The sequence below is a fragment of the Excalfactoria chinensis genome, chromosome 1 (assembly GCF_039878825.1).
Source record: "Excalfactoria chinensis isolate bCotChi1 chromosome 1, bCotChi1.hap2, whole genome shotgun sequence".
Taxonomy (NCBI): Eukaryota; Metazoa; Chordata; class Aves; order Galliformes; family Phasianidae; genus Excalfactoria; species Excalfactoria chinensis.
Genome location: NC_092825.1, coordinates 70,271,090 through 70,283,957, shown reverse-complemented (window position 1 = coordinate 70,283,957; position 12,868 = coordinate 70,271,090). Strand labels below are relative to the sequence as shown.

General features: G+C 38.8%; 1 protein-coding gene across 3 annotated transcripts in view; it reads left to right on the top strand.

Annotated features, from left to right (window-relative positions):
- The window catches only part of CCND2 (cyclin D2), a 35,160-nt gene extending 22,931 nt beyond the window's left edge, over nt 1–12,229 (top strand). For all 3 annotated transcript variants that reach the window (XR_011904817.1, XM_072345209.1, XM_072345216.1), the window contains one exon: nt 10,928–12,229. Coding sequence is in view for 2 of the 3 variants with exons in the window: in XM_072345209.1 (XP_072201310.1) it covers nt 10,928–11,083 (156 nt within the window). In the remaining variant the exon portion in view is untranslated. The remainder of the gene's footprint in view (nt 1–10,927) is intronic.
- The last annotated feature ends 639 nt before the right edge of the window (nt 12,230–12,868 follow it).

The following is a 12,868-nucleotide window of genomic DNA, read 5'->3' as shown; positions in this document are numbered from 1 at the left end:
AAAAATTTAACAAGGTAAATATTTTTTGTTTTAAACTGTATCCAGTAAATGTGAGAACTGTGGGATACAATACATTCAGTAAATGTGCATAATATTCCCACAGCTGCTTTTCAGGCTCCTTGGAAGTATAGTGGTGTGCTGATGATCAGTGTTTTGCAAATGATAGCCTGGGTTGGAGAAGGAATCCTTGTTTATGTCAACAATGAAGCAGAGGAATCCAGCCCTCTTCTGTATCTGGGAGTGTAGATGACAGATTCCACGCTGGAATTACTGTAGATTCCAGCTCTTCAATGCATGTCTCACTGCTGTTTTCAAGTAATCCAAGCAATCATTATGCAACAGTTGAACAGTAATGTCATTTAAAGTATCTCAAGCTTCTTCTCCAAGTCTTGAACCTAAAAAAAGGAAGTCCTTTTCCAGTTTCCTTTGTACAATTAGTTTTAAGGAAGAGATATTTAAGTGGGCATCAGGAATGTTAACAGTTATTTGAGAAGGTTGTTAATCTATATGTGGAAAGCCAACTACGCTTTAATGCAGTGAAGCCAGAAGAATTTTACAGGGTTCTCAGCTTTGGGAATTTCAGCACATGGCAAAGCATCCAGGGTTTTAGATCCAGGCTTCTAAATGTTGCTAGGAAATGTGGGAACATAAAGAAATACTGGCTAGAGTGGTTTTCTTAATCACCTGTGTACATATTTTATGTACATTAAATAATAGCCCTGTTGTTCATCTGCTGTTGGTTGAGAAGGACTGCAGTCTGGGTTTAGAAAAATCCTTCAGAAATGACCTGCTCCAAGAGTGTTTGCCCTCATCCTTCTCATCACAAAGGACTGAGTGAATCTCCTTTGCCATTAGCCTAGCCTTGTTGTGACTTGGACTGCAGTAGCAATGACAGGTCTGCTGAACCCTGCCAACTGCAGTTGTGTTTTCACTGGAGTAGCCCAGCTGTGCTTTTGACAGCCTGATGTCCATACTTCCCTGGTAGGGTTCTGAGGTACAGCTTTGTAGTTTCTTACCAGTCAGTGCTGCTTATTGAGTTTACGCTGGTGCCAGCCTTAATCTTAGACTTTGTGGTAAAGCTAAGATCATGTTAAAGGTTATGCATTATTTAAATTTAACATAATTAGTGTGAAATCTCGGTAAACAGTAGTGTTGCAATCTTTTTTTATTTCTTAAATACTGCTATAACATGTTTTTTCTGAACACTGGTATTACCAAGTGAATGCCATTTTTGGATGGGCAAAAGCTATCTGGCTGTGAGGTTTGAACCAGTTTCCATGCCCCCAAGTGTTTTCCTAAATTTAATTATGGATAAAAATAATTAAAACATTGGGAGGCTTGCCAGGGTAAAGTTGAAACTGTGATGCAAAAGGGGAATTAGAAAATCATGACACACAAAGTCACTGTGGAGAAGACCAGATCCAAGTTCGTCATAAGAGCTTACTTCTGCAAGGCAAACCTTCCTGCCTGCTGGAGACAGCGAGAAGCAAGTCTGAGAAAAGCTGTGATGGTTGCTGACACAGGTGGCTTCATGCTGAGCAGAACTGGGTGTTATTGTGGCTTTTTGTACCTATCGAGCCCTCTTGCCCCCTGCTCCTGTCTTTTTGTCAGTCATACTGTCCATGGTCTTGCAAGATTTTCTATCTTTGATAGCTTTGCACCTGTTTATTTCAATAAAGCTAGGGAGAATATGTGAACAGGTTGTATGGGTTGTGATGAGACAGTTCTAGAGTTTGGAGCAGTTAGGTCTGAAAATTTAGTGACTACCAATGCAAAGCAAGAGTCTATTGATTGGATTGAGTTGAGTGGGGTTCTTCACGTGATGGCCTACTAATTGCAACCATTTTCATTGTGGCATTACAAACATTAGATTCAAACTGGAAGCTAGGGAGCAGTGTAGGTCATATATTAGTATGTTGAAAAGCTCAAGAAAATGAGTTGTATATGATATTCTGAGTGATCTTCCCTAGTACATTTGCTTTCTTTAAAGTTTGTCATGTGTGGAAATAGAAATTCTCAATTATTGCTGATAAGAATAACTCGATTCTGCCGTTTTACTGGTGATTGCTCTTACCAATCATTTTCACTATCAACATTTCTATCACAGCTATGAGGTTGCTCATCACAGGACACAGAAAAACACTTATATTCCTTCAGCTGCTTTTTAGTTGTTCTAGTAAGACCACCCAGGAATAAAGAACTCTCACAAAACATAATCAAAAGAAAAAAAGAAGAAACAACGAAATTAATTGGCTTTTCAGTTCTGCATATGCTAAAGTAAAAATAAAACTATGGAGTGGAAAGTACCTGAACTTTTCATCGTTAAATCTACTGAACCATAAAGAAGAATGAAGAAGTTGATCCATGTGACACGCTGAAAAACAAAAGCAACCACATGATATTCTGAAGGAATGCCCTATTCCCTTTACTGTAAAATCTAAAGCCCTTATTTCAGTATATTTTACTGCTCTTTCAAAGAACATCTGCTGAAAATAGCGCACTTTATATATATATATGTTTTGTTTTTTTTTTTATATATGATGTTTAAAGTTTTAATTTTCTCTTGTCAGTACTGTCCAGAGCCTGCAAAATGAAAGTCTACTAGTAAAAATATGTATACGATCAGCAGATCCACAGATGAAACTTCTAGGGTTAATAGCGCTGTCTTGTGGGAAGGCCAGATTTGTTTGCCCTGGTAGCTTTTTCCTTCTTTGTTTGGACTGTATCACTTCACCTTGTATTGATGGTTCCAGTGAGACAAACAGTAGTAGTAAAATAGACCACTTTCTGTAATCACATTATGGTCATTGGGCTGATTAGATAGAATAAATACATTATTTTTCCAATTGCATGTAACATTACTATTCAGCTGGTATATTTCATAATTCTTAAAGGTAGTTGCAGATAGTGGCTGTGGTTCAAAAGCACAGCAAAGATGGTTTTAGGATTTATCATGTAAGAATTCTAGCATTTTTATCATGTCTCATATTGACTAGATCTGAACTTTGCCAAATTCCATTTTACCAGAAAAACCACTGACAATTTTTGTACCAGATGAGATACTAACTAAACATGCTGCTTGTATGGTATGTGTTTTGCCAGGTTTCATCTGTTGTCCTGCAGATAGTGTGGTCAGTGAAAAGTCATCATGCAGTCTGAGTACCGTAGCAGAGCTGGCATTATATGGGCTTGTGTGTGATCCTCACAAAATCAGCATAGTATGTTGATAGTGTGGTTACGCATAGGTAGGATTAATGATTGTGCAGCCTTGGGTGGACAACTTGATTGTATTGTTGTCATCAGAGCTGAAGAGTCTAGTCTAAATCTACTGGTGTGTTCCACCTCATTTTGCTGCGTGACTGAGGTTTGCTTGAGAATCAGGTATTGGGGTTTTTGTTTTATTCTTTTTTTTTCTTAGTAGATTTTGATTGTAGGACTCGAAAGCCTGTAAAATGGAGCATGACCACTTTTATTTAAAGCTGCTCAGCCAATTTCAGCTCCTGAATGGATGCTTTACAGTTGAAACTACAAAGAATGTTTCACTCATGTTAAAAGCTGAGTTTTAAGCATGCATTTAGCGACTGTTTTATGGGAATTTTTTCACACAATGCGCCATGCTTGTAATTTTGCCATAGTTCTTTTTGCTTTAAGTAATGCACTGTTTTCACATTCAAAATGTAGGTGTAAATCAGAGCTAACACATGATAATAAATGGCTTGTGGATATCTGTATAAGGTAAAATCCATGCAAGCTGTGTCAATTCCAGTCTGGACAGCTTTATTGGTTTTATGTACAAAATGACCCATTTTTGTATATAAGTACTAAGACACTTCAGCCTCTTCATAAATTAAATCAAGAACTAAATAAAGACTTTTTACAATTTTTTTATAATTTTGGTGTAAATGATAACTTGTAAGAGTACTTAGAAACAGAGAATTGTCTCTAAGTGCTCAGGATTTATGTTCCAGGTGTCACCACCCTTTCTTCCCCAAGACTGGCTGTAAGGAAGTTGCCTCATTAAGTTCAGCAGTCAGTTCAGATGCTTGTTAAAAAAAAACAAAACATTAAAATAAAATTCAGAAGGATATGTTACTTTGAAATTTTACATCACTGCTTTAGAAGAAGGGATTCTTAAACAAAAAGAACATAAGGAGTATAGTCTGCTGTAGAAACCTACAAATGGGTGGCTCTGCTCTTTCTTTTTACAGATCTCATCTTGCTCAGTTTGGCCATTGACTTAAATGTAGACAGGTTTGAGATCTGCTCCAGGGAGACTTCTTGTAGCTGTAACTGGCAGCCCATAGGCTGTGACTCTCTATGGCTCACCATGAGGTTCCCTCAGCACCAACTAGGATTGAGTTGTGCCATATCTATCACTGAATCTCTGCTTTTGGAGAAAGGTAACTCCCAAACCAGGGTCACAGAGTGACCCTACTATCAAGTGGAGCTGCACAAAAGCATTTTCTTTGAGCAAGTGGCTGTTTCAGCCACACAGTCTACTGTTTGTCAGTGTAGCTGCATCAGCTCTGTACTCTTATTTACCATCCCAAACAGGTAAATGCTTACGATGGACTTGAAACCCACCCAAGCAGCAGGGAATTTACTTGATCTTAGTTTCCAATAGCTTTTGGCAGTAAAGTATTTGGGAAAAAGGTAAGGGATTTGTCCAGTTCCCATCATTAAGAAAAAATGATTCCAATGCTAGGAAATCACTGAGCTCCCAATAGGCAAGAGCAAGACCCAGCTATGAAAAACATGTACCCGATTCAATAAAAGTACATGCTCTTACCTTAACAAAACTGGATAGTCTTCCTTCTCTCTTCACTTTCTTGTAGCTGCTGGCAAGTCTTTCTCCTTGCCTTCTGTTAAAATGAGAGGAAGTGAGGTGTGCTAAAATCTTGCTTGTCTGTCTGGTATCTCATCACAAAATTCACTGTGCTAACTTTTTATTGCATCTTTAAAGATATCCATCTTGTCCTCACCCTTCTGAGACTTCCTGCTTGCTCTGAGCAAACTTCCCTTAAAGCTTCCCTTCTCTCCAGGGCTAGTCCAGCAGACTGTGGTTCTCTGCCTTTTGTGAGAGCCATACACAGATGTGAGTAGAAGCAGAGACAGGCAGCCCAAACCCCTGCCCGCTGGGCAAGTTCTGGAATGTTGGATGTTAGGCATCCCTTCCTCAATTAAATTCCATTTTTATCTAATTAAGCAAATACATAAAGTGTGTGTTTGGTAACTATGTTTGTTTGTTTTTTTTTATTAACCTCCTGCTGACATGGTTGCCATGTGAGGAGCTTTGCAACATGGAATGCTGGGAAGGGCAGCTGGCATTGGTGAGGAGCAGAGGTAATGTGCAGCGGAAACTCGTGTGGGCATGCAGCCCAGGGCTGGCACTGGGACAAGCTGATGTCCTGGCTCCAGAGCAGGGAAGCAATGACCAGGCAATTGCCAGTGTAGTGAAGGACAAGCACATTGAGATCAGTGTTTTTGAATGTTACTGGGTACTGCTTTTTTAATGAATTGTCATTTCCTTAGTATACTAAGAATCCCCACATCTCTGAATTAATTTGGCGTTTTGGGTGCTCTATGATTCTCAGCTCCTCAGTTTTCCACTGGGTGACAGTGACACTGGTTATGTATTGGCTGTGGCAATGCAGTTACTGTACCTGTGCAGTACCTCTAATCTTCCAAGAGCATCATATCTGAGCACTGGGATGAGGAACAGGTGTGACATAAATCAGGGTACAACCCAGAGACAAATAGGAAGAGTGTGATCTATGGAACACATCTGATGCAGGAGTCCTTCCAGTGCTTAGATGAGGACAGGCACAAGCAAGAGCAACTGATGTGCTCTGTGAGATGAGCCCACAGCCAGATGCCTGGATTCAGTGTTCATTGCTCACCATATGATCTTAAACAAAATCTCTTTGTCCCACCTTCCTAGCTTTGGCATCGTGCTACATTTGCATTCTGATCCTTTGTCAGTGTTACAGTAGATATTTACTATAATCTGGATTCCACAGGGTGGAAATACAGGTGCCTGTAGGGAATTCATTGCATCCCTGTGGTTTAGCTGCAAATTGTTCTGTTCAGATTAGGAGGGTCGTAACTTTTGCCTTCCTCCAGAGCATAGATCTGTTCAATCTGTGAATGGAGTTTGCCAAACTTGTTAACACCTGTGTTAGAGTATCAAGGTTTTTGTGACTGCGTTGCCATACTACTGCTGTCCAGGATCTGGACTCTCATCCACTTGAGGAAGCTTTGGTTTTCTGCAGTTTGAATTTAGATGTTCTTATAGGCTGAGAAGACAACACCTGCTGTAGGTCTGCTCACGAAGAATCTGCTTCATAGGTTTTGTGCTGCAAGAGGTGAGCACCAAGCCTTGCGTAAGCTATTCTGAGCTAGGGAAGTGGTGGACCTAAAAACACTATGATTGAAAATTTTGGTTAAAAACTGGCTAATTTTAGTAAAATTAGCTGCTTTCCTTATTCTTCATTTTAGAAACATCTCTTTTGTTGTGATTTCTCCCCTTCAATAAAAATGTCAGTCTGAGGCAGAGAGTGAAGCATGGAAAAGTTTAGCTCTAGTGACTGAAACTTAAAGAAGTTGCTAGTAGAAGTATTGCTCATTGTAGAGCTTTATTAGGGTGGAGACAGTTGCCTGCTTTCAAGACAAATGTGAGCACTGGGAAGGCTTGGCCTGTCCACATGCATGTAGTTTGGTAGCAGCAGTCTTTAGACTCATCATCCTTTGCTTCATCATGATGTTACTCACTATGATTATTTTTCCCAAGGGAACAAACTTGTAGGCTCTGATTACATGCAGGTATCCCAGATGCTCAGATTCAAAACATCTGTTTCTAGTTGAGCATTGGTGGCTTTAGCTGGTGTGATCCACATTGCTGAATATTTTTGTCTTCAGTACAGTCAGCATCCCATCGACTCATTTTTCCCAGGCTAATTTGAAAAGCCATTTTTCACATTTGCTCTTTGACAGATAAATCTTCAAGTAAAGGTTGTTATAAGACAGTTTCACAAAAAAGAGAGGACATGATACTACAGCTGGCAGTTGTTGACTGCTAACCATTTGCCAAGAAAAATGGACGTTTGTGACACACGAAAGCTAATTGCATGCATTATGAGTGTAGATGCCATCAGTGGAGCAGATATTTTGCATTTGGTGTGTTTTTGCAAGTCTGACCAGGATGACAAATTGCATGCATTAGTATTTCAAACTCACCTGAATAACTTGATATTGTATGGAGAAAGCAGATGTTGCTGGTTAGAGTCTTGCCCTCCAGAATTGTGTTTGCATTCTGTATTCTGTTTCTGGGCTGACACTGTGCTTGTGTGATGTGCCTGTGTGAGGTCAGTGCCCAGAACTGCAAGGGATCTGGATAGAATACTCTTGTTAAACTCATACTAGCTAAAACTGTGTTGCTTGGAGGTCCTTGGGAGAAACCCAGTCCTGAACAAGCTCTGACACATGCCAGTGCTTCAGTGAGTTCATCTTATTGATATCTTTTCATATGTTTATGATGGACGCTGCATGGCTGCCCTATAGCTTCACTACCTACCTCTCTGCACATTGCAATATTGACAGTGTCTCAGTCCCAGCATGTTACATACTAGAGGCACAGTATAGTTGTGGCTTGCGTTTTATTTTTCTGTTTCTTCTATAACTAAGAGTTCGTCAACCTTTTTTCACATTCCTCTTTTTTTTTCAGTAACTACATTATTTGACCATCCAGCATACTATCAAGAAAGTGGAACATGTGGTAATACTTTAACAGTATTGGTTTTTGTCACTGTCTGGTTTTAAGTGTGACGACTCCTTCCTATTTATTTGTTCATTCATATCACATGATGGTTGCAGGAGTTGTAATGTATAAGGCTTCCAGATTTGTGTTGCTCTTTCTGCTAAGTTATGTTGTATAATTAGTAATATAGTGGTCTCAGAGGTTTGGTTATGCATTTTTTGCTTATAACTTTTTTTTAAGCTGCCTTTTCTTCAATGTTCTCTGTGAAACAGTTATCAATGACTACTCCTAGTGCTGTTAAAATAGCCCAATTCTGCAGGTAAAGGTGTGGGGAGTGTACCCCATACCTCTTCTTCCTGTGCTGCTGAAATCTCTTTTCTTCTCTGGAATGTGCTCAGAGGATGGTGCTGCTGGCATATTTGGGGCTGTATAGTTAGTTCCCTTGTTGTGGACAATATATTATTTCCCTCCACAGTGCCCAGTTACAGAGCAGTGGGGTTAAAGTTTGAGTGCATTGTTCAGAGTACAGTATTCTTGTTTGGAGCCTTAAGTCAGAGATGGTTCATTCTTGCTTATTCAGTGAAGACTTTTTAAAGGAAAAAGCAAGAATGGCATGAATTGATGGACTGTGCCGCGCACATCACAGTGTGCATTTTGGAAGCTGTACTGTTCAAATTTTGATATTTCTTTTGTTCTGGACCATTCTTTCTTGCTTGAATTTTCACAAGTAAATACAACTTTCTTTTGCCTTTGTCTTGAGGTGCCAAATGCATGACTCATACAGTGATAGGGCACCACGTGTTTTTGGGAACCTCAAAACCCTTCAGTTTTATGTGGTGAATTGAGTTGGTGTAAAACTCACATGCTTCTGTCTGTGTTGTGTTGGTATAGTACAAGTTGGTAGTGCCAAGAGAAAAACACGGTTTATTTTTAGTGAAAAACGGCTCAAATCACTTAACTTTGCATAGGGGAGTGTAAATATACCCCACTCTTCATTTTTTACAAGAGCACCAAGGAGAACTTTGAGTTCTTTCTCAAGACAACACAAATGAGCAATAACAGGTAAAATATTAAGATCTGGAAAAATTACTAAATGTAGAGTTAGTGTTGTACAGTCTAGATGTGTCCAACTTGTAGGCCTGGACTGCTAGTAATGCAGCTCTACAAAACCATAAGCTTCTAAGGTTATTACTTTATGTTAGAGATATTTTTCATGAGTCAGTTGCACGTAGCTTTACTGCGAGCTGTGCAGGAGATGACAGTACTGTGGAGGGGTGAGTGCAATGCAATGCTAACTCTGCCTCTTGCACCCACCTCAGTGTACTCAGTTGAATTGAAACCTGTGCATATTACACATTACATGTGCTTGCGCCGGTTGACGAGTAAAATTCTGTGATTGCCAGTAACGGTATTTCAGCTTACCTACACGTGCATGCGTACCTGTGAAGACATGGATTTTTCGTTATTAAGCAGACATGTAAGTTTTATTATTTAATTATTAAACTTGGCTTTGTGTTACTTTGCAAAATAATAAGCTAACACATTAATTGCAGAAGAATATCCAAAATACTTGTGTATGTCCTGGCTTTAGCTGAGACATTGTTAAGAGAACACTGATGTTCTGGTTGTTCCTGAGTGACTGGAAGACACCTATGGCTGGGTCTGGCTGGGATTGCTGGGTGGAAGAGCTGCCACCATTATGGCATGGCAGGGGATGGAGTGAAGCCAGGATGGCTGGCTTGAAATGGGAAAGGGTTTAGTGCATAACACCAGATAGCATGCAGAAGACTGTAAAGCTGTGGGGAGTTGGCTGAGGGCAACTGCTGCATGGAAATTCATTGGGTGTTGCTCAAGGGCTTGTGAGACACTGTTAAGAATCGGGCTGTTGGTCAGCAAACAGTTGTATACTTAGGTGGGTGCTGGTAGTCAGGTGGCAAGTAGTTGCTTTGTGGATATATAGAGGCATAAATATCACTGTGGTTTTATTTCTGTTTTCTGTTCTACTAAATACTTTCCATCTCAGCTCATAAATTCTGTTTTGTTTCCAATCTTTCCTTCATCCCACTTCAGGGAGGAGTGAGTGAATGAACAGCTCTGTGGTGCTTAGTTGACTGCTGAGTTAAACCACAACAGTGTGGTGCTGACAAATGTTGTAATTTTCAATATCTTAAGCTCACAAAAAGTACAAAATATTTTGTGATATGTATTTGATTAGTGTTTTTGATACTCTGACCACATGGGGGCAGTTTTGAGAATAGGTTTCAAGATTTCTGAAAAATCTCATCAATATTTTGGTATATTTGCAACTCCATTTTCAATTGACTTAAAAATATTACCTGAAAATTTTTAGATGGAATGTGTAGAGTTGCAATCAGGCATTCAGCTCAAGGAAAAAATTGACCATGTCTCTTTACCAGATTTTTATAAGCCCTAGGGAGTTTGTGGATGTCCCATCCCTGGGGGCATTCAAGGCCAGGCTGGATGTCACTCTCAGCAGCCTGGACTAGTAGTAGTAGTGCTGTAGTGCCTACATCAGGGGGGTTGAAACTAGATGATCTTTGAGGTCCCTTTCAATCCAGGCCATTTTATCATTCTGTGATTCTATGATTCTATCTTACTAGAGAAAAATATCCCTTACTTCACAATCATACGTTATTCTTGTCATTGGTTTTTATAGCAGTACATACATTTGTGAACAACGGTTCTGAAAGGTGAAGAAAAGGAAGAGTAAAATTTCATCAAAAATCTCTGATGAGCACCTTGAGAACTGCAACTGCTTCTCTTGAACCATACAATAATGCATTAGTTTCACAAAAACAAGGTCAAATATTGTACTAGCTTTATGCTCTCTTCTTTATGTTTTAATTAAAAAAAAAAAAAACACAAAAAAAACCATGAAAATAATACAAGACATTTTGTTATGTATAAATAACTCTATTATATATTTTATGTACAGCCCAAGATAATTCATCGGCATTCAGTGTGGTCTATGGAAGCCAAAAGGTTGGATGACCATGATTTAATTCAGGGGAGTTTGTAAACAGTGCTAATCGCTGAGAATTTAAGGTTATTTTCTGTCACAGCAGATACATGTTTCCTGCTCTTTAAACTTCATAAGTTCAGTATGGAAAAAAATAATACTAACAGATCAATTTGCTTTTTATGTCCTAGGACTGCCTTAAAGCTTGTCAAGAACAGATTGAGTCGGTGCTAGTAAGCAATCTTAGGCAAGTCCGGCAGCAGCAACAACAAAGCAATCCTTCTAAGACCATTGAGGAACTGGACCAGGCCAGCACTCCAACAGATGTGAGAGATATCAACCTGTGAGGACATCAGCACAGAAAGTCAGGCTTGTTCTCCTACCCCTTTTATTTTTGTTAGTATCTTTAGATTTATTTTTTTCATCTACTCCCACGTAGAGTGTATTTAAAGCTCTTTTAGGTGAAAAAAACTAAATAATGAAAAAAAACATTTGGTGCCCACGATGTTCTACAGAAGGGAATCCCGCAGTGTATTTGGTAATTATTATTTGATTATGTATCAGTGATATTAAATGCTTATAAAAGCATACAGAGTAGCTAGATAAATGTAAGCCTGCATTTGTGGGAAGAGAGTGTACTTGTCTGTGTATTACAACCTACTGCACACACCCCCTTTCTAAATTTAAGAAAGGAATTGTGTGTATGGTTTTATGGCTTGACTAGATTGCAGAGCAGTAGAAGAGGGGCTAGGGCAATGTGGGAAAAGGTCCCTGAAGCAACTGAACCATTTTCAATGCAGAAGAGATTTGCTGATCTGTCACCTCTGTTAGTAGTCAGAAGTGTTTGTTGGATTTATGTATGTTAGTTTTGTTTACTCTTGCTGTCTGTGGTAGCTGCTACTTAAGAAAGAAGATGCTTTATTTTGCCAGCTAGAAGAGAAGGTGGTTTTTTTGTTTTGTTTTGCTTTAAATTCCCCTCTCCCCTATAACTTTTTCTACTTCTCCTTCAGAAGTTGTTCATTCTAAACACAGCAGTATCTTTGGCATAAGGGCAATCCCTTTTACCCAACTGTGGGCCAAGCCAATAAATGGGGGAAATGCAACAATTAATTTTGACCAGTCATCTAATCAGACCACCTCTGAACTTTGGATTGCGAGATGCAGTGGATCATCTGTGAAAAAACATTATATTCCTTTACAGAGATAATGTTTCATATCCATGTTAACTTTGGCAGCTCTTCAACTTCGTGTAAAGATAATTAAATGATGCTGTGTCCATGTTCCTCTTTAACGTATACTCACTGTGTTAAAGAAGATGAGATTTGGTGTGAGACCTATCTACCCAGCTTCCTCCACTTTCCCCATCATGCTTTTTGAGCATTTCAATAACTTTGTTGATCCACAGTGAACATTATTGTAAATCATTTCATTCAAAAAGCACTTTGAAAATTGTTCCTAAGGGATTAAATGAAATGGTTTATGACAATTTTGCCAAGAAAAAAAAAAAAAAAAAAAAAAAAGGAAAAAAAAAAAAGACAAGAAAAAAAAAAAAAAGACACAAAAGCAAAAGCATATAGCTTTTTATAGTCAATATTCTCCAGTATCTGGTGTACTTTTTTAGTTGTGGTATTTCTGGAAATACCAGCACCTGCTTCAGGTGACATTCCCGTCATGACATTCCGGAAAAAGGCCTCATGAATTTGTATTGTTCAGTGTCACAGAAGGATCTGAATACCACCTGTATGTTATCCATGGACAATGAAAGAAAATTTGCTGGTGCAAAAGACAGAAGTGGCAAACGTTGAGGTTTGAGACTTGGATTTTAATTACAAAGGTGTATTCAGTGTACTTGAATTTATTTTACTGCCCCATCTGTAAAGAAGAGGCATTTAGTTGGCAAGAGTTGGAGCAATTTGTATTTTTGTTTTTGTTGGGGTATTTTTTTGGTTTGTTTTTTTTTTTTTTTTTTTTTTTTTTGCACAATTGTATTAACAGTTTGCAAATATACAGAATGAAGTTGTTGGTTGCAATGTTAATGGTTGCAATTTTCAGACAAAGTCCAGAAAGAACATGCTACTTTTAAGAATATTATATGAAATGGACTCAGCTGCGTTTGGCTAGATGAGGGTAGA